Source organism: Hippichthys cyanospilos, chromosome 3 (assembly GCF_059441005.1).
Source record: "Hippichthys cyanospilos isolate Australia breed blue-spotted pipefish chromosome 3, RoL_Hcya_1.0, whole genome shotgun sequence".
NCBI lineage: Eukaryota > Metazoa > Chordata > Actinopteri > Syngnathiformes > Syngnathidae > Hippichthys > Hippichthys cyanospilos.
In genome coordinates this window covers 25,001,658-25,024,654 of record NC_142371.1, presented here as the reverse complement: position 1 = coordinate 25,024,654, position 22,997 = coordinate 25,001,658, and the positions used below count along the sequence as shown (strand labels likewise).

The following is a 22,997-nucleotide window of genomic DNA, read 5'->3' as shown; positions in this document are numbered from 1 at the left end:
AATTGAGTGAGGCCCAACGCCTCCCATCCTGGAGGTGCTGATCATTTGAATAGACGTTATGGAAAACTGTCTTTTTAATTGCCTGTACGTACAAATGATGTCTCTGGAGTGTGCACCTACCAACCAAGTGTGAAATTAGTCAACCAAGGTTTTATTTTTTGAATGCTGCCTACGTCAGTTGATGTAAATTAAGTCAATGGGCACCCATGACTTGGCAGCAATCTAAGTTAATATATGAAGTTTGTTTTTTTTTTTTTTCTCAAGATAATTGAACATGTTAAGGCTAAGCACAGCTGCAATGTTGTTGGATGCACAAAATAGCCAACAGCGTTATCAGCATTGATGGTGATGAAGAAGAAAAAAAAAACACAAATGAACACCACATAAAGGTAAATGCACAGCTGTGATTTGAAAACCATTCCAAATTATAACGCGCCATCCACTTCATAAATCATCACTTCAATAATAATAATGACCATATCAGTCAAATGTTTTGGATGCATCTTTAAGTTTAAAGGTCAAGGAATTCTAGGTTATTAAGACTTGAAAATGCACAGCTGTGAACTGTTAGTCATTCCAAGTCATAAAGCATCATCCATGTCATAAAGCCTCATTTCACTAATAGAATCACAAGAGCAGTCAAAAGTTTGAAAACACGTTCAAATTCAGCTTGGTTTCGAAGTGAAGAATTTAAAAATGCACACTGTGAACTGTAAAGCATTATTCACATCACTAATGAAATCACAGTACCACTCAAAAGTTTGAAAACATTCAAATTCAAATGGTGTCAAATGCATTTTAAGTGCAAATGCACAGTTGTGAACTGGAAGTCACCAATCATCGACATCATGAAGATTCTAAGTTATAAACCATACACATCTTCCCTTTTTTGTTTATCAAAATGTCTTCATAATATCAATGATTTAAGTATGAATCTAAGATTTAGGAAAGGAAAACACAGAATTTGAGGATGATTCTGAACTTTTGATGGTGTTACTTCTATGACACAATTCAATTTGGGGGCCTCACTTTTTCACTGATTTTTTTGTACAGTTTCTTGACTACGAACGTTTGAACTTTGAGAGCTTTTAAACAGCTTCAAAACATGTAGGATTAAAAAAAAACATAAATAAAAGGACATACGTTATAATGAACGAAAATCATACAAATGAAAAAGTATTATAAATAAAAAGTAATACATAAATAAACAAACAGAAAAACTTCGCTAATTGCTGGTATTTTTTGGAACATAACCCCAGTGTTAAATGCGGGAACAATGTACACACATTCAATATCTGACAAAACCTGAAGCTTTAACCATGAAAAAAAACATGAAATAGGAATTTGAAAAAAAAAAAAAATTAATTAGGACATAACAGTTTGCTAATTGCACCCCTTATCAGGCCTCCTTACTTTCAGAATATAATCTCCCTTTGAGAATTTTCAAATTGCTGAAATGGTTTGTTCAAGGCCAGCGCCTTACTGAATGGACGCACTTTGTACAAGCAATTTTCTTTTCACAATACTTGTTATTATGTATCTTGTCATACCCTGTTCACGAAGCCAAGACAGTCAAAAGCAGTGCTGTACCCACGGCGAGGTCCAGATAGTTGCATTCGTTTTGTTTACGTTTTAGCGACTAGCTTTTGTCAATTTGGACCTGTTCAGTGTGTCTAAGGCTGGAAAAGGTCAAATCCGGGAGCCGCCATGTTTCCTGTGGGCATGTTGAGGAACACGGTAGCCACTTGTTGCCAAGGTGACCGCTCTTTTGTTTATGCTTTTGTGTCCACGTAATCTGCAAACACACACACACACACACACACAGGTCATTAAAAGGGGCAAGCAGCCATGTTTGTAGTGATGAGTGATTGATGAATCCTTCACAAAATGGCAAGCTCTCAACGCCGCTTGTTGTAACACATCTCCCATGTACCTGACAGAAGGTGTGCCATGCGCGGGATGCAACGGAACACATCTTTGACCCAGATGGCGCCAACACGGCTCCCCGCGAACAAACCATATGCCGCCGCTATTGCTGCTTAGCTTCTGTTTACTTTCCGGTGGAGTCCATTTACACTTGATATAAAAAGCCTAGCCCGCACTGTTAATAATGCCATTTATGTGCTTAAAACACTTACCGATTTAGAAATTAGCAGGCTTTCATTGAAGACAATGTTAGCACATGGAGATTCCCACAAAGGAAAGAACTTCCCAAAAAGCACTCGGGTTGTATTATCCGAGAATATAACCTGTCACTACAAGACAAAGAAGAAGAACAGGAAGTTATGGATCTAGTAGCTAACAGGCAGTTTCCCTTTCAAGTTTTACACACGGAAAATGCAGTAGTTGAAGCACCATCTGTGAGTATGACTTTAAGGACACTATTTTGTTGATGTCTAAAAATTCATATTTATAGAAGATAAAAAATCATGAGAAGTATTTTCTGGACTATAAGCCGCACAGGTATATAAGCCGCAGCAGCGATAATTGAGGAAAAAAAACATTTTTGTCACAGATAAGCCGGACTGGATTTTGAGCCACAGGTCATAACGTCAGATATTTATGCAACAAGATAGTAAGTTGGTTTTTTTTTTTAATTGTCTGCCAACAGTAACATCCTCTCTTTAACAGGCTGAACATGCCGGCATGTTTCTTCCCAACATATTTCTAGAAAATGGATCGATGGATGGATATTTTCAACATATCACCAACAGACTCAAAATCTCAGACTCAAAATCAATACTTCGATAGCATCTGTTCCTGTCTTCGTTGTTTAATTGATCGTTTACACGTCACAAACTTTTATACAAGATCTTATTTAACTAATACTTTTTTTACTTTTTTATTTTCAATGAGCACACCCATTGATTCACATTTTTGCACTTCTATTTCATAGTTGTTCCATAAACTGACACCTTGAACAGTTACATGCACTTCAACTCACTTCAACTCATTTTAATTAATGGAGGGGGTAGGGGTTGATAGGTAATGATTATTTTATAGAACTATCAATAGGATAATTGATTTTAAAAAGATTTGATAGTGACAAACCTTCTTTTAGCTGGAAAAAAAAGAGAAAGGAAATACAACTGAGTTGCAGTTTGACAAGTGTGCGTCCCCTCTTTTATCAGGAGATGGCTCTGTTCAAAATTAACATATTCAAACTCATTAAATTGAAGTCAGAACACACCTGCCACCATTTAATGTCTCTAATTTACCCCAAATTAAGTTCAGCTGTTCTAGTAAGCGTCTCCAATGGCATAGTTTTGTTTAAAGTGACACTGTGTAAGATTTAGACCGTTTTTCATGAAAAATGAATAAATTAAATGATTTGAAATATCAAAAACTTGCAAATAAATGTGTTTTTAATGACCAACGGTATATTTTGAATATAATTGTAGGTCTAGTTATCATGATATTATAGTAAATGGGGGTGGCACTCCTCCGGAGGTTGCTAAGTCTGTTATAGCTACAGACAAATGTTTATTCCTGCATTTACCATAAAGCCCCTAAATGACACATACTCCCTGGGAGTATGTCTCATTTTTCACATGCACCTGTGGGAGCTTTAGAGGCATTACGGTAAATGCAAAAATTAACACTCCTCCTGCTGTCCGTAGTTAAATGTTACACAGTGTCACTTTAAAGCAAAAACTTAAAAGTTTCATGCTAACGTTGACTGATAATGCTGCCGGTAGCATGCATCACTGTTGTTTTGGTGTTGTGTAAGCAGTGAACAAACGTTTTGGAATTTTGGTTCAACCTTAGTTTTATCAGAGACCTAACATTGGATAGGATATGATGTTTTACTTGTAGAGATAAGGTGTGAAAAAAAACCCCCACGAAATTCAAAGAGCGCAGATCAAATTGATTTCTGCAGTCAGAAACGGCCTTTTGCGCCATTGTGGGTGTGAACACTGCCAAGTGGCTCCTCTCGTTATTCATGAGATCTCTGACCAGTTTACTTGTTTTATCCATTTTAAAGACAGTAGAGTGAATGTTGAGCTATATTTTATTTTATTATGTCTGTTTTCACTATGCTCCATGGTACATTTAATCCCTCAGAAGTTCTTTTTTTAACCTTTCTCCTGACGACTTCTTTGAAAAACGCGATCTCTCTGATCCTATAGAGGTTCTCTGCGGACCGTGGCTCATGCTTGCGCAGATGTGACTTGCATAGCCGTGACTTCAAAAATGTCAAGAAAAGCCTACTGGATTCATCAAAAGCACTTTGAAAGGCTGCAGGTGTGTGCTGACTCCCATTTAGTTGCAATGGGACTGGTTGGTTCGGAACACAGCCACATCACACGTCATGAGAGGGTGCGTCAAATTGTGCAAACACAAGATCTCAATTGTTTATTTTGACTTCACCTTGTGAAATGGTTTGTAGGTCACATTAGTGAAAGATAAACTCAAAACCGTAGTCTCTTTTTATACGTCACAAAAACGTAGACACTTGATATCCGCTGTAGCTGAAATCTTCATGAAGTCTTTTAACTTTATCAATGGAGTTAAGCGGCTTTTGTCCCTTTGGGGAATTGAAAAAAGAAAGCAGTTGCAGGCGGCAGTGTATTACGCTGATTAAAAGCGGGCACAAATCACAAGCTGGAGAGCAGTGAGAAAAAACACTGTCTTAATATTATATCTGTACCTTAATCAAGACGATTGTTGCGCTGCTTCCTATTGATAATGTGAGCCGCTGAAGCGCTTCGAAATTTTGCCGTTTGCATCCCATTGATAGTTCGAGCTTTTTGATTAAATTTGAAGTTCTTACAGCCCTCATCACTCTTTCATTGACTTGCTCCAATGACTCACCTTGATACAACAGGATGAGGCACATTAATGACTGATGAACATGTTAACGCGCAAAGACAGCGAATATGTTCTTCAGAGACCTCCTCTTGATTAAAAAAAACAGGCAATGATGAACTGAATTGACAAGATAAGCTAAAAGGTCAACTTCTAATCATTTGTTGCCTGGAAACCTACTCGCTGTTTTACAATCTGTAATCTCAATGCATCGGAACCTGCTAACCTTTTAACAACAGTACTGTAAGACAAATCGAAACTAAAACTACTTAGCCCTTGAAGACATTCAATAGACAATTACCTGGTGATGTCATGCTTCATGCGCAAGTCTATGTCATTCTTCATTCTAAAATGATTATGTAGTTCTCCCTATAATCTCAATCATTATAGTAATAAACTCAGTTCAAGGAGTTGGCCCATGCTATGTTTATAAATCCATTATGAAGATATTGTGTGTAGTTTTGGGCTCGTGTTTTAGTCGCCAGGTCACGTTTTGGACCTGCTGTCCATGGAAGGAATAAGTTACTATTGCTAAGACCATTTAGTGTGTATTCTATTTACATGTGGTCCTGAGCTGTATCAACAGCCCACGATTTTAGCAAACTAGTTGGTAGATCTTGGGGCAAAAAAATTGGGCGTTCCTCGCTGTGAAATTACCAACACAAGGTCTAACCTGCCTCTGCGCAGTATTAATGCCATTCTTAAAACAAATCCCTACATGTAAAATAGTTCTCTAAATTTAGATTAGTATTGTGCCAAGATGGATTAGGCATTACACATATTACATTACATGGCAAATTCTATTCAAATTAGTTGCTGAGAAAGATGTGTTTTTGTTGTGTATTGATTAAGAAAATAATACAAATCCAAGCAGTTAGTATTTCTCCCACGTAGCCCCAATTACAATTGCTTACCAAAATAACGATGATTCCTTTGCACAGTATGTGTAGCTTCTCACCAAAATTCAATACCCACACTTTTGGACTTCCTCTATCATGGAAACTCAGGTAAACTTCGAAATGTATCAAGATTAATTGTCCACAAATGTCCTTGCCGTAGGTAGGTAAAATGCTCCAAAGATGCGGTCGTCCTTGACAACATGCTCTGGCGATGCCTCTCAACAGTCCCTTTTACACTACTTGTAAAAGTCAGCATTTCTCCAGGGTCTCTGTTCTTTTCTGCATTCTGACAAAATTGTCAACCCAGCAATGTTACGCCTTTTAAGTTAGAATCAGAACCGGGACGCCGACTTTGTACAAGGGAAAGGTAGAACGTACAACAAGTTTTTTTATACATCAAACTAGAAGCTGGTGCTGATATCATCAGCCATGGCAGGCTGATCATTTTATATATATATATATATATATATATATATATATATATATATATATATATATATATATATATATATATATATATATATATATATTGATGTATATATACAGTATATACATGTGTATGTGTGTTCACATGCACATATGTCAAATAGATCTTTGATGTCTTTGACCGTCAATGGCACTGAATGCGTACATTATCATGACGTAAAGAGTAAAGTTTTTGTATGTACAGAATTGCAGGCGCTGGACATTATTGTTCCGATTCTAAAGGTCCTGGACAGATTACATTGAATGGCATCCCATAGAGACCAGAATAAAAAAAACAAAAAAAACTAATATATGCGTAGTGGAAGCAATGCAGTCATGAAAAATTGTATGAAATGTACATACAATTCAGGTTCAGTCCCAAATCCAATAATGCAATACATTACAGTTAGCTAGAGATTGGGTCTTTTGTAAGCTCTAATAAGCCAATTTTGTGCTTGAAATAACTTAAAATTTGAAGTCTTGATTAGGCCGCGTATATCTTTTGTGGATTACCAGCTTGACTTCCCGTTTGCCATTGAAAAAGCCACGCGTGTCCGTATGTGTGTGTCGAGGTCAGCTGCGGTGGATGGGCACTGATTAGCCGAACCGCCGGAGTCTTTTGTGCTCCTCAGATGTGGGGTATAATTGTTCTTTGTTGAGCACTTAGCATCTCTTTGAAGTCTCTCATTCAATTTATGTCCTTATACATTCCCTGCACCTCTTCACTTCTCCCTGCTAAAGCGCCCCGCTGTTCACCATTTTGCTTTCGTTGTAATTACACGGCAAGCTTTTGTTGGAAATACATCAGTCATCGTCCATGCAAAAGACAAAGTGTGTCACTGAACAGAAAATATGCAAAAATAAGTCAAAACAATTGTGTAAAAAAATATGTCATACAATTTTTGGTGAGTTACATCTTACAGCTTTTTTTTTTTAATATTTGGGTGTGGAATGTGCTTTTAGCAATACAGGTAGGTTCACTGTTTTCTTAGAAAAAAAATATACAGTACTGGAAGTACTGGAAGCACTGTTCCAAATAGTGTATATTTATTATTTGAATATACAAATAAAGAATAAATAAAATAAGAAAGACAAAGAATAAACTCGGGGTCAAACCACTCTTTCGTCTCGACTACAACTCTTTTTGTAGTCGAAATTTTGTAGTCAATGCTAAGCACTCCTACTAGCACAACAACTACAACAAGTAAAGTTTAAGTTATATTTTCAACCATTTGATCTCTGTTTGCATATGGTTTTTATTCTTATCATGGAACATGATGGGTGGAAAGTTTGGATTGTATCCTACATAGAAACATTAAAAAACGTGTCAAGCCAGTTAGAGACCACATAAATACATCCCTATCCCACCAATTACGGATCCCAAATTTTCTTCCAAACATCACTAAAATCCCATGGCATGTTTGTTTGCTTTTGTAGCATTGCAATCTCATGTCCTGATTATATAAAATAATTGCCTTTCCCGGCCAGCAAACGGAGAGAAATAACCATCAGTGAGCCACACTGAACATTGCGCTACCTCCTCAGTGGAATTATCCCAAATTGCTTACTGTATCAGCGTCTACTATTTTTTTCTCTCACTTGTTTTCATACAATGGGAGATGATTGGATTTTAATAAAGCACTGTGCTGGATTACATGCAGCCAGCCAACCAACCATCGCGATGCAGCCCATTTGAGCTGCTCCAAGATTTATTGTGGCAGAGATGCCGTTTGCTTCTCATTGCCAAAAGTCCCTAAGGAGTGAGCTACTTATGTGTGGATGAAAATTGTACGCAGCGTATAATAGATACTGACAATGAGAAGAACCTTTTAAAAAAAAAAAAGTATTTTTTTTCATCGGCATCAAGAAAACAGCAAACCTGTTGCATGGGTGACCTGTTGCTAACGCTTACGTGTTTGTGCGTGTCGTCTGGGAGCAGATAAAGAACGCGGCGGCCAACGTGCTGAGGGAGACCTGGCTCATCTACAAGCACACCAAGCTGATGAAGAAGATCGACCACTCCAGAGTCCGCAAACACCAGCGGAAGTTCCTGCAGGCGATTCACCAGTGAGAGCGCTCACAACTAACACGCACCCACTCACGCACACACACACACACACACATGCTGACACTGACGGTACCTTTGTAATCCACCCACCATTTCAATGAATCATCAGCAGCTCAAAGTTCATCCAGTCAAATGCAGTTGCGGTTAATCGACACGCATCATTCTATTACAAATGCTTTGATCATGGTTTCGATTAGCATAAAAGAGCCTAATTCATTGACGGCCGTTTCTCTTTGAATAAGGCCTTTTTGTTATGTATTTTATAATATTCTAGTGGTAAACTACTTTCATTTTGTTGTGGAAGACTGAAAGTGTAGCCACCAAGCATTAGATGTCTTCTGGATGTAAGACTTTTGACTTAATGTGGTCCGTTCAGTTAAAACTTGTTTTAGTCTAGAAACAGTCATCGAAACCTCGGTTGTGTGCAGCTCATCCGATATGGTGCGAATTCAGTCCAAAAATAGTCGTTGCTAAAGGGGTTGTGCTTAGCCAATAATTGGCTAGTCAGCCAATAATCGGCTATTAGCCTATGCAATATTGTCCTATAAAACTGGGGTGTATGTAACCTTGTGCTCAACATTTTGCCTTTTGAAAGTGGTCAAAATTTTGCCCAATAAGTCATTGAAAGTTGTGTGTTCTTCAGCCTGTCCAGAAAATAATCATTTGTAATTATACTATGGGTTATGTTTAGCCCATCCAATCTGGTCCAAATTCAGTCAAAAATTGATAAAAGGGTTGCGCTTAGCCTGCCAAAATTTTGTCCAAAAACAATCATTAATTTCTATAGCTTTTTTTGGAGCTTAAAATGCTTTGGAGCCTATGCTAGGCTAGGCTAGGCTAGGCATACACTTATAGGATAATTACAAATGTTAGCTTACCCATTGCCAGCACAGTAAAAAAAAAAAAAAAATCTTTGATGTACGTAGCTATCAATGGTAATAAATGAGTTAAAACCGTGACATAGGACCAACTTTAGCAAGCGTCCCTCTTCATTTCCAGCTATGCTATGCTATGCTATGCTATGCTATGCTATGCTATGCTATGCTATGCTAAGTGTACATTGGTAGGACGGTTATAAATGTTAACTTATACATTGCCAGTAGTAAAGAAAATTGATGTTTGACGTCTATAGCCGTCATTGGTAGTGATTGGGTTCAAATAATCAATTGTTTTAATGTTATTAATTTTTGTTTGTTTGTTTTGTTTATTTATTTACAATTGAGTTGAACAATTTATACAATAGGTTCAGTAATAACGGAAAAGTTCTGAAATGATTTAAATTGGTCAAATCTTTTTGGATCAACTGCAAGCCTTTTGAACAGAGGTACTGTATGTAGACTTATTCTATCATAGCATTGCTAAAACAACATTTCTGATAATGGCATTATTGCCGACTGCGATAATTTAGAATTGCAGTGACATGCAATCAGTCAGCGCTTGATTATAAAGGCCACCTGATTTGTTTTTCGAAACAACAATCAGAACTTTCTCGTCATGGCGTCGCGTTCCGAGAACTCTGCGACTCCTATTTAGAATTCCCTGGCAAGATTATTTATAATAACTAATTCTATTCCCCTTCGTTTATTTCCCCAAAGGCCTCATTATGCCCAAGGTCTCGTAGTATTAAATGCCAGTTTTATTTATTCCTCCGGAGCCCTCAGTTCCGACAGAGCTGAAATATTTTGCGGTGTGATTTACAAAGCCATCACAGAGGGGCGAGCACAGGCTGTGCCCGAATGTTTGCACACTCGCGCATGCGGACGCACGTCGCCGGCCGCCACAAAAGGTGAAGCGGGACAAGGTGACCGTGCCAGTTGTTGTTGTCACGCGGCCCGCCGGGGATTGACTCGCCACGCTGACCACTGTGTACTCTCTGAGTTGCAACTTTGTATGGCTCCCTGCATCTTAATTTGAGTGTGTGTGTGTGTGCATAGATTACGCAGCGTAAAAATGGAGCAGAGGAAGTTAAGCGACCAGGCCAACACGCTGGTGGACCTGTCAAAGGTAAGCTACGTAGCGCAGAGCCTCGGTCAATGAACTCATTTTAAGCGTTTCCTTGCAAGTGATCGTGCCGTTGTCATGACGACCGGCCTGTTTGTCTCTCCTTAGCAACCGGAACAAGTGTTATGAAGCAGGGATGACTGAGTGGGAATGTGAGGAGTGTTTTTCGTTCTGTGACCGTGTGGGTGTCTAAGTGAGCGTGTGATCCAAGTGTGTGTGTGTGTGCGTGTGTGTGTGTGTGTGCACGCAGTCCTTCCTTTCATTCTCTGCTTTCTCACGATGTTCCAGAGACTTCCCTCCAGCTTTCTCTTTATTCCTGCATCCACTCCAATTCGGACATTTTTTTTTCCCCCTTTGACTTACTCACTGCTCTCAGGCGGCCTATTTTTACTTCAGTTCCTCCATAACCCCTTCTAGCGTCTCTCCTCGTTACATTCAAACACAGCACAATATTGTCCTTTGCACATTTTGTAACAAGATTAGACCTCCCTCAAGGCCCAACGACAGTGGCAGAGAATTGAAGGGTGGACTCTTGCAGTCTTTATATTGTTGCCAAAATGTCCGCTTGCATCGAAGCTAAGAACAAATATAGCCTTAAATCATATGCACAAGAAAACCACAATCATAAAAAAAAAAGATTCAAGGTATATTTACTGTACTGTTAACTCATTCAAATCCAAAGACCATTTTTACATTTCTTCAGAAGTCCAGATATTCAAACCCAGGTAATTTGTTGTTAGATGTTGATCACATTTTTTCAAGCATTTAGCTGAAGGCGGGTCCAAAAATATCGACTTTTTTACGACAACTTTCGGTAATTAAGTACTAAAGGTAAGATTACTCAGATTACGTTTGGTGACTAAATACTAAAACTACAATGATTAATAATTGATTACTTCAGAAGTTCTAAAGTAATCAGATACTTTGGAAGTACAAAGATAATCAATTACATAAGGTCAGGGGAGTCAAACACATTTAAATTGTGGGCCAAATTTACTTTTACTTTCTGTCGGAGAGCTATAATGGCTGTGAAGTCAAATACATTTTAAGTGTGATTGTCACACATTTACTTAGTTTTGCTCAGAAACTTTAAGTCATAATTAGCATTTGGCGGGCTACATAAAATGAGGTGGCGGGCCGGGTTTGGTCCCCGGGCCTTGAGTTTGACACCTGTGCATGAGGTAATCCCAAGTTACCCTAACACTTGAAAAAAATTCTAACACATATTGAAATTTGATTTACTCGCGGCAGTTGTTTTTTTTAATTGAGGCCGATATTCCTCAAAGCACTGATTGTCGGATCGATAATCAGTCCCTACCTTAAAATAATACCTCAGAGTTTAATTATTCCAGTGCATTTTAATGATGAGCGAGGGATTCCAACAGGGACGCCAAAGGCACTTTATATCGAGCCAACAAAGGTTGCCCTCCGCTTGACGAAAGCAGAAAAACAACCGTCGCGAGTCATCCTCTCCGCCTTTTAGATGCAGAGCGTCATGTACGAGCTGATGTCGGAGCTCAACGACCGCAGCGAGGACCTGGAGCGCCAGATGTTGTCCCTGGAGCAGCGGGTGGAGCAGCTGACGGCCGGCTTCAACGCCTTACCCGCGCACCTCTCGGCCACCCTCGGGGCCCAGCACGCCGCCCTGGTGCACCTCCTCCGGGAGAGGGACTCCAGGGATGGGAGGGACGCGGGGGGAGGAGGGTCGGCGGGCGGAGGAGCCGCCGCGCCGCTCTCCCCCGCCGCTTCGCTAACATCCGCCCCGGCCACGGCCACGGCAGCGCCGGTATCAACTGCAGCCGCCCCCCCTCCGGCCCCCGCGCCCGCCCCCTTAGAGCCTCCCTCGCCCGGCCCGGAGGGCAGCTTGGAAACCAATCCCAACGTCAACGCCTCCGCATGCTGAGAGTGGACAAGCGCATGGAAGGGCCCCCCGCTGACAAATGAGCCTCTTAAATTGATAAAGATGGGACGACGGGGGAGAAATTATGGTAGCGCCGGCGTGAGTGATGACACTTTTGGGGAGGGGGCGCCTTCCCCTTCAAGAGCGAGAAATTTAGCAAGAACGGAGACTGGAAAAGGTGCGGGGGCAGAGGAAGGACGTCAAGGGGGTGAGAAATGGCGCGGGGAAGTATAAAAAGGAGGAGGAGAAATAACCAGGACTAATTATGTGAACGCTGAATGAAAAAAAAAGCCTTTATCTCTCTTTCTTTTCTCTCTCTTTCTCTCTTTGGCTCTCCCGCTTTCCGTGCCCTTTCATCAGGAATTAATGACCATGACTTTTTATCCTTATGATGTATTTTCTATCAGAATGCTAATTGTGTGATAACGAGCATCCCTTTAACAGAAGGTTAGATCAATATGACCGGAATTTATTTGAAAAAATGAATAGTGGCATGCACATACGCGCGCACGCACACACACACACACACACACGTTTCACAGAAGCCCTTAAGATAACACTCGAGCCTCTACTGCCAGTCGTCAATGCACTTGTCAATCTGCACACAGCACTGCCAAGGATGGAATCAATGTAAGAATTTATATATACAAGGGGTGTAATGGTTCACGGTTTTGGGGTCACGGCGTGATAGGAAAAGGCAAGAAAATGTCCAAAAAGCATAATTCTTGGTTTCTTTTCATCTATTTTCAGACAGTGGGGCAAGCAACAGTTTGTTTTCTAGGGCGGGCAGTATTCATTTTTAATGGCTTGTTCTATCAAATATTCCATCAAAAATCTCCCCCACATCCCTATTTTTTTTATTTCCCTCATATTTAACATGAGGTGATGTGAGTGGAAATAACTAGTCATTATTTATTCTCTTCTTTACATATGAATTTTTAAACAAACGATATTTGCCTATGCTAACATAATATTGCATCTTTTATTTGGCCGCTAGATGGTGCGTCAAGCCAAGCAATGGAGTTGTATGTCACGATCCTCTTTGTTTTTTTTGTTTTTTTAATTACTGCTGTGTTATGCCTTTCCCACTTAGCAATAATTTAACATGATTTTTTTTTAATTAGAAATATCCCAAACCCAGTTTTTTGGATCTGCCTTTCTTGGTTACGCCGTGCAGATACTGCAGTTAATTCACCTAATCTGTTCAGCACCAATACCAAAACCATTACACCCCTAATATATAGAATCTGACACTAATAATGCACTGAACTACACTAAATCAACAAAGATGGCATACATACGCATGCCTGTGAGTTCACAACATCCACTACACACATTTCTACATTGGCTTTAATTAAATTTCAAGTCAGGCACCCAGAGATTTGTTGAAATTTGGATGACAAATGCGTCTTCAGGACACGCGGGGATTACATTTTTTTTTAATCTTTTGCACAAATGACAGCTATCATTTCATGGTTAAATGGCTCTGTCTGAAAGTATAACTCCTATCCAAGCTGGCAGCAGAATTTGATAGATTTCTATAAATATTTCAAAGGCGGTTTGGAAAAAAAAATGCTCAAGATCCAGGCTTTATAAATTTATCATGTATTGGCCTTATTGTCAAATTATTGTTTTCCTGTTGGGGAAAAAAAAATGACTGAAGAGTACTCTTAACTCATTCACTGCTATTGGCGATTATACTTGTCATTTACATTTTTCACCATTTGATGCTACTCCACTGTAAATTTCAAATTTGTAAACAACGTTACTGATGCACAATGACCAGTAGATGGCATTGATGCCCCAAGTTAGATATTAGATAAGCAAACCTTTTCTCTACTGCTGATTATAAAAGAACAGAAAAAAGCAGAATTGAACATGTTTTTTTTTTTTTTCTGTGAATTGAGCGGTCCTATTCTTTCATTTGGTGGAATATGATAAATATAATACTGTAACACGAAATATCGTGGGTCTTGAAAATGTACAAATGCTCTAAAATGGCTGACAGTGAATGTGTTTTAATTGTGCTGGCTCCAAAGTACCCAAAACGGGTGAATTGGCTAACCCAGTGCTGGCTCTAGAAGGGACCAAGTTTAAGCCTGGGTTGTTTATACCCCACATCAGTGGTAATTCTAGGGTGAGCTGATCTGCCGGCCTGGCATGATAAATTTCACCAAATACATATGTTTACAAATCCAGACGGTCAATCTCAGATTGTCTTTTTTTTTTTCAAGTGTTTAGCTAAAGGAAAGTCTAAAAACGGATGATACTAAATTAATTAAGCGCTAAAGTAGTCAATTACTCATAGTAAATAAGTACTAAGGTGATCAGGTAACTTAGGTAATTAAGTATGAGGGTCATTGATAACTTTAGATAGCAAAGTACTAAAATAATCCATTACTTACGGTAATTGGTTTACCTTATGTAATAAGAGACCAAGAAGACACGAAAGTAATTATTTAAGAAATCAAGTAATAAAGTAATCAATTACTTTAGGTACTTAATTAGTAATAATTATTTATTTATTATTTGTATTCTAGTAATTGTTTGACTTAAGAAAAGTACTGCATTGTTTTAGTAATTGGTTAGTATAAGCCATTTTTAGACTCTCCTTTAGCTAAACTGAATGAAATATGTTGCTGGGACTGAATGTCTGGATTTTAAATAAAAACGTAAAATTATGATTTTGCGATTGAACGAGTTAAATGATATTTAATTCACGCTTTTTTGAAAAAGGTTCAACAAAGTACTCCTTGTTAATACAGTTTTTTTTTTCGCTTGAAAAGGACACAGGTGAACAACGCATAATGCCTTTGATTTAAGAGGGGGACATGATTCAAATTAACGTTTTTCAGTACCCACAAAAAAATGGCGAGAAACGCCCATGCCTAACATATTGGGTTGAGGCGCTTGGGGGCGTTAAGTGGTAAAAACTACCCATTACTGATGAGTTAAAACAGTTACCAGATTATCAGTATAACTGTGGTCTAAAATAATACAAATTGTCCTATGACACATTTCTAAGAAGAAGCAGCCAGTCTCCCATCAGAGAGGTCACTCACATGTTTGGCAGAGTTTTCACACCGGATGCCCTTCCTGAAGCAACCCACCCATTTCCCATTTCACACCCTGACCGGGATTTCAACTCCGAGCTCAAAGTCAAGTGATGTCACCCTTTAAGCCATCCAACCATCACCACTAATTTCTGTTCATGCTACAGTTAATTTACTTTTAAAAAATGCTCTCCAGTCCGATCACCTGGGTGGTTCAAAATAATTGACCCGACCTTGGGTAAAAATAACCCAATCTGCTCAAATGCTCAGCGACCCACCAAGTGAGTTAGGAAAGCAACACAGTATTTTCAATTGTGAGCCCATTCATACAAAATTGCTTGCCAAATGGTTTATTATATTTTCCTCTGACAATCGGTGACCTGATGAAAAGGGACAATTTTTTTAGCACAAAACACTTAAATTTACACAGTTATTGGCATTTCGCAACTCTGTCTTCTTACAATATTAGAAGAGCCATGTTTTTTTTTTCTTACGTCTGTAAGCATTGTCGTTATGTTTAGAATTTAGTAGAAATTTGTTGGATGTTAAATTCAAGGGATATGGATGGGCACTTGATATCCCTATAAAGACTAAGGCAGTGCTTCTCAATTATATTTTGCCAACTGTTAATTATATTTACAGTGTTTATGCAGGTTACAGCTTGGTCTAAAACAGAAAAAAATAACCAAGTGCATCAAAGTGCTTGAAACTAAAAAAATAAATAAATAAATGATGGAGCTTCTTAATTTTATTGCAATTACACTCATCCCATGCTTCTGAAATACAGTAGTTTTATTTTGTTTGTTTTCTGTTTTTTGTTTCAGGCACTTTGACGCGTTTGGTTATTTTTTTTCTGTTTTAGACTAAGCTATAATCCATATAAATGCTGTAAAAAATAATTAACAGTTGTTGAAATGTATTGCTTTATTTCTTTTAATGTATCCTTTTAATGTTGAAAAGGATACAAGTTTAGGTATACTTTTACAGTTTTTATAGATAATAATCATATTTATTGTCAGTGTGTCGAGTGGGAGGGTCACAAAAAGTTTTCTCTTTCCTAAAGGGGCTTGGCAAAATATAATTGAGAAGCAATGGACTGGGAAAACAATTAGCAATCATGATCATTTGAAATTGTTTTATCTCAAAGTTCTGAAGTCCAGTTGATATTTTATTGTCATATTAAGTGTATTAAGAAGTCCTGTTTTTATTTTATTGCCATATTAAGCAGAACAATGCTGCCAAGAAGAGTTGGTCTCCTTTAGACAGCAAACTAGAATGATTCAGCATGAAACTCCAATTTGACACTTCAAGACACGATTTATCGATTCCACATCTATTTATTTTACTCAATTCTCAACAAGCCGTTGACAATGCCCAACCACATTTTAATGGCAGTTTTACTTTAAAGAACATGAATGAAAGAACGAATATTAGTTTTCCGCTCACTTAAGTGCATTTTTGTGCAAAATCCTACCAAATTCCTGAGAGCAGTGAATGAATACAAAAATGTCATGCATCCAAAGGGGACAAATTGACTTGGTGACTAATGGATACATTGTTTTGTTTTCATTCTCTGAAATGTTTAAAACCTGTTCTTTTCTTAATGGGTAATGTATTGACATTTCTCGACTGAATTGTACAGAATGATTGATGGTCTTGTTTTCTAATGTGTGCTAGGAAGAGAGCGTGAACACAATCCCTGTTAAATTGAAATGAGAGCAACATAAATCATCATCACAATGTACAGTAAGTAGCTCAGCTTCACAAATCGGAGATTCTGGCTTGTTTCAAAGCAATGCTAAATGAAACGGCCGTGTTTTATTTACCATTGCTTCCCTCCAACCTATTTGTTGCTTGAATTCCACAGTTAATGTGTGAAAAACCGTTAACCCTATGCAGAATGTTGACCATTGTTGGTTCATTTTCTTCCACATCATACTCGCAGTATTTTAGCAAAGGAATGGCACAATTCTAGTCGTGTGATAATTAAGTGGTTGTGCCATGTTCAGGTTGTTGGGTGAAATTTCAGCTCCCTACTGTCTTCTATCAATGCTTTCCGTTTGATTTGAAATGCTGGAAAGATCAAAGGATCGGACAAAATACCGCACAGGATTTTTATTGATGGTCTAGGTCTAAGGTTTTATCATAAAAAATATATATATTTTGGCAACAATTTTAACAGGTGTGTTCACATTCTTTACATACAGGAAGGGGATCCTCAGTTTACGACAGTTTCAACATGTGTGGTTTCAAGGTTACGTACGGCATGCTGCAAACTAATTCAAAGATTTTATCGTTCATTGCTCAGAGCAGATTAGATTGCCATGGCAGCAATGGAGGCTGGAATCTCATCAAATACAAACAAAGAAACAAAACGAGAAAGAAAGAATAAACATCCACATCCTGAAACTACTGAAGCGTCCTGCTTCCTATAAAGTCATATGTATTTTCAAATATGTTTCAATGTACTTGCAATTACATCCAAACTTACTTGTTGGCTGAATGCTAAAAACAGCATTTTTTCATATAATGCTACAGAGTATTCTCTCGTGACATTTTAGGAATAAATGCTATGTTTTTAGCATTTAGCATACAAATTTGTTTGGATGTAATTTGAAATACAGTCGAACGCATTTTTAAATACGTTCCAATGTATTTGCAAATGTGCAATGTGTGCAAATGTACTCATAAGCATTTTTTTTCCCCCAAATTGCTACAATGTATGATGGACTACATCATTTGGCATGATGGTAACTAAATGCGTGTTTTAGCATTTGGGCTACAAGTACGTTCAAAAGTCATTTCTAATATGCCCAAATATATTTTCAAATAAGATTGAACGTACTTGCAAATACTGTATGTTTGAAAAAACTTGCAAATAACCACAATTGTTAGCAAAATGCCATACGTACTTGTAAGCTAATAACAGCATTTGTTTGCAACCAAAGGACCCCCCCCCCCCCCCCCCCCCCCCCCCCAATTGTAATGCAGTCCTGTACCAAATCGTTAGGGGAACTAATGTACTGCCATCTTCTCCACACACAAACAAGAACAACTCACTATTATCATGAATGTATGCCTGAGCTTGGTTGGTCACATAAAACCCCTACACACACATACGCATACTCCAACAACCAAAGTGCTCTCTTCTTAATGGACTCCAATAAAAGCAGGAATGCTGCTGCCACCGGGGACAAAACAAAGCAGGAGGCATCTCGGACACCTTGACAATATTTTTCCGAGGGAATAACTGTGAAAATACAGACATGGACTTGTTAAGACTGCAGAACAATGTTGGGACGCTACTTTCACTTTCAAATCAACCCAAGGTGGACGAACACAAATAAACCTTATAAAGGATACATGGCCATGAAGGAGTTACTCTTGAAATAATTACTTAATAACACACAGAAAGAGAGATGAAGGTATATTAAAGGGTTTTTAATGGACGCAAAAAACAACTCTTGGCATTAGAGAGACAAAGTGGAAACGTGTCCTACAGTGACACGCTGTGGCCAAAAGGCTGAATTACACAGGCTCGGATTATAACTGTACAGTATGCTGTTAATTCATGGACTAGCTTTGTATTGCTTAGTCTTTTCTACCATTATGATTCAACTCAACTCGGTCCTAGCTGATATCTAATATTACTCTAGTATTCTTCTCATTCGTCATGACAACTATATCTACTGTACATTAACGATACGTTGAAGGAACTTCTGAAATGTTTGAAATTATTTTGTAATTTTTATTTTACCAGAGAGAATTAATAAAGTATATATCTATAACATGATACCCCCTCCCTCATTTTCTGCGTGGCTATTCACCTAGTGCCATTTAATCACATCGGATGCGTTACTTTTCGTTTACGGTACAGTATTGCCTCGTTTACACGGGGATTAGGTTCCAAAAATTATCTGTAATAAGTGAAAATGCAGGTTGATTCTTTTTTTTCTTAAACAAGATTTCTTGTTGTTTATTTTAGGGTTGATTTCATGCATGCATTTTTGTTTATCTTTTTTTCCCTGTTTTTTCATTATCATATTGTATGTTTGCAGTATTTTTTATAGTTTATCATGAAATATATGTTAGTTTATATATTTTAAATTCAGAATATGTTTTTGTAATAACTGCTTTTTTGTTTAGGACAAGTTTTATGTCTTATACTAGTGATAGGAAAATGAAGCTTCATGAAGTTTTTATTGTTTTATTCCTCTAGCTGGTCCTCTTGGATTAAAAATGAAGACTAGCGCCATGGAAATGCATTCCATTTCCCCTGCTTGGTTCATCCATCACTACCAAATACGTTTTTCCATTTTCAGTATTTTTTCTTTCATTTATTTTCTTTACCATCTGTTATAAAGCATTTAAACTCCATCACAGTTTATAATTTTGTCAGACAGATATTCACATTTTCTCATGCATCTCTAGGTTCACTCTCAAAATTCAAACCAGATGAAGCTTCATGAAGCACTTGTTATATTTTTTGACTCCTCTAGATGAAGTGGGGGGAATGTAATGCATTTCTTCTGCACTAGTGTATATTTTTAAACCAGGAGCACACTTTGGAAAAGGAAAAGACTAACAAATGTGCTTCATGAGGCTTCATTTTCCCATCAGAAAAAAACATCACAAAAGGTGAACCACGTTGGAGCGAGAAAACACTGTATATATAATACAAGATCGCCCAATTACTGTAAGATTTACAATACCAAGGAAAATAAGAGGATTCCTAAATGAATCTTCGATGCAGCTCTCGCCTTAATTGTCCTCTTTTATGTTTTGTTTCTCTCCATTGGAACATTAGCTCATTTTGTGTCTCACTTCCACTAATGTAATGGAGAACAATTGCGCTTATGTTTTTTAACCCCCTGCAGGGATATTTCCATTGACATTCCTCATTATTTTATCCATTGTTTTGAGCAGAAACACAAAGGTTGTGTGTGTATTTTGCGCAGCTTCGATTAAAGGACGACCACAGATTTTTCCGCCAGCTTTGTTTGCTTTTACAGCATATTTACACAGTGGCTGTTTAATGGCCTGTAGGATTCTTTTTGTAGATCTTTGGTGTCTTTAGTGCTGCCAAGTTCATACATTTCAGAATTTCAATTTACCTTGAGCTCTACAAAGAATTATTATGCTTATGTTGGAAAAAAAAAAGCATACGATCTGTAGTAACTTGTAAGTATGGTTAGACGTTTAAAAAAAACAATTTTAATAGAAGACGGCAAGGTATAGTAAAATTATTTTAATCAAAATGTATATTTAGATGTTTTAAATCACCATATATAGTAAGGCATTAAGACATAGTAAGGCATTTGGAAAAATGACCTTGTAAATATTATAAGATGTTTTTGTGTTTTGTTTTGTTTTGGTTTTTTAACAACCATCTTTTGTAATGTGTTAGAGCTGTTAAAAGTGGGGTTTAGGGTTAGGTTTTCAAAGTAGGGTTTTGAACAAGGTGTAGGGTATCAAAGTAATGTTATGGTTTGAAATTAGGCTTATGTATTTCAAGTAAACTTGTATTCTAGGGTTGAAGTTTCAAAGTAAGCTTTGTAATAAGGGCGAGGGTCTAAAATTAGACTTTTAAACTACGATTAGGTTTGAAAAGTAAGATTAGTATTCGGAATGGGTGACAATTTTAGGATAGGGTTTCAAAATATAGTTTTATTTAGCAGGTTAGGTTTTCAAAACTGTTCATTTAGGGTCAGGGTTTCAAATCAGTTTTTAAAACAGTTATTAGGGTATCCAAGTAAGGTTTTAAAAGTAGGGTTGCAAAGTAAGGTAAGGTAAAGTTTTTTGTGGTTAAGGGTTTAAAATTAGGGGCTTAAACTAGGGTTAGGCTTTCAAACTAAACTTGGTGTTTTAAAGTAAGGCTTCAAAGTAGTTTTTTTTTCTGGTTAAGGGTTTCAATGTCGAGGTTTAAATAGGGTAGGGCTTTCAAAATAAGGTTAGAGTTTTAAAGTAGGTTAGGGTTTCAAAGCACAGTTAGGGTTTGAAAGTAGGGTTTGACTGTAGGTTTAAGGTTTCAAAGTAGGTTTTTAAATTTGGGATAGAGATTTAAAATGTTGTTAGGGTTTCAAAGAAGTTTTTTGTAAAACAAAGATTAGGATTTCAAAGATGCTTAGGCTTTCAAAGTACTTTTATTGAAATATTCTAAGTATTGTAAACTAAGTGTTGTAAACTAAGTTTTCCATGCCATGATCATTTTAAACATTTCACATGTGTTTCAAAGTTCATTAAGTATTGTCTGTACATGAGGATGGCACTGCGCACCCCAAAGAACGACAAAAAGCTTTTCTGAATGAGGGATTGTTTTTTTGCAAAGAACAAGCTCTCCCTGCTCACGAACGGATTTGAATGTCCATTGGCAATGTAAGCCACTAACGAGGTGAGATCTTTTGCGGCGCCACGCAGCCATCTGTTTGTGTGTACAAATGAGCACAGTTCTTGAGCGGAAGCACTTTGCTCACAGCAGCAGGACATACTTTGGTTACCATCGGTGCAGACGATTACAACATCATCTCCATGGCAACGCCGGCCTCCCACACTGACCCCCCCTCCCCACCGGCTCCGTGCAGCGGGGACATACCGGTGCTAGCGTGAGCAGAGGTTTTTAATTGACCTATTTTTCAGACAGTTGAATCGGCATGAAGGCAGAAGACGATTGGGCTTTCTTTTTTTTTTTTTTTAATGATCCCGCAGGGGAGTTGTGCGCCGCTTCCTCCCCTGACAGGACTCCTACTGCTGCCACTTCACTGACACTACCTGGGAGTCCTCACTGCCAAGCACCTTCCCACTGTGTTCTTTTCCCTCCGTCTGATGTTTTGCCTCTTTCCACATCTGAAGCGCTTTGCCGCATCTTATTATGCATGAAACAAGGTTTGTGTATGTGTGTGCGCGTGTGTATATGAGCATGCATGCGTGCCTGCGTGTGTGTGGCCCACCGGACCTTGTGGAGGCGGTCAAGGAGTAGACAGACACACCAAGGCCTTGCTACTTGTTGGGCTTTTCCACTTCAAGGCAGTGCAGATGCTAATATTTTTCCAACACAAGCTCTATTGATCCTACTATGGATTCTTCTTCATTGCATAACACCAGTAGCAAAACAAGTGCCTCTGTTTTATTCTGTTTTCTTTAGGCTACCAAGATGATGTGTGCAACAGAAACATATGCTCAAAGCGATTCTTCCATTGGTTTCCATTTATGTCATAGCTCCAATAGTATAAGGCCTAATGCTTTATGTTTATTTACAGCTACATCAAATAGTTCTACTATAGCTTTCTGTGTTAACTCATTCACTGCCAATGACGACTATAGACGTCAAAGATCCATTTTAACTGGGCTAGCAGTGAATGAGTCTGAAAGATTTCCTGGACTGGTCTTGCCAAACATAACTGCTACCGACTGAATATTTATCTGAAAATATTCAAAAAAAATAATGACAAACCTCTGCTTGGTGTTGTCCATGGAAAAACCCTTAGCTCCATCATATAGCCATTTTAACTCTACAGTTAATGTTTAGGTAACAAGTAACGTTATTATATATATATATGAAATTGCAATCAAAACTACAATAAAGGAAAACTACTCACTGACGATGACTGACACGTGATAGAGCGGAACCGGAAAAGTGCAGAGCGTTATTGCGACCTAGTGGTCTTTTGCAGCCATTGCCGGACTTGAAGTTATTGAAACAGGGGATTTTTATTTCCAATTCTATTTTTGTGATAGTTTGGACTTACATTTTGTTTGACTTTTGAGACATTTAATTACAGAACAGTACATTGAACAATTTATTT

The 22,997-nt window shown here is 38.0% G+C and overlaps 1 protein-coding gene and 1 long non-coding RNA gene across 3 annotated transcripts in view; one reads left to right on the top strand and one right to left on the bottom strand.

Moving 5' to 3' along the window:
- The window catches only part of LOC148426475 (small conductance calcium-activated potassium channel protein 2-like), a 77,370-nt gene extending 61,371 nt beyond the window's left edge, over positions 1-15,999 (top strand). For both annotated transcript variants that reach the window (XM_088410742.1, XM_088410741.1), the window contains exons 8-10: positions 8,113-8,240; positions 10,176-10,245; positions 11,726-15,999. In XM_088410742.1, the coding sequence (XP_088266868.1) occupies positions 8,113-8,240; positions 10,176-10,245; positions 11,726-12,145 (618 nt within the window). In that variant the 3' untranslated portion in view covers positions 12,146-15,999. The remainder of the gene's footprint in view (positions 1-8,112; positions 8,241-10,175; positions 10,246-11,725) is intronic.
- On the bottom strand, positions 1,446-22,794 carry LOC148426474 (uncharacterized). Its single transcript, XR_015865080.1, has 3 exons — positions 22,646-22,794; positions 8,086-8,223; positions 1,446-1,795 (listed from the first exon to the last, which is right to left on the bottom strand). It is a non-coding gene; the product is annotated as an uncharacterized LOC148426474 (long non-coding RNA).
- Positions 22,795-22,997: the final 203 nt, after the last annotated feature.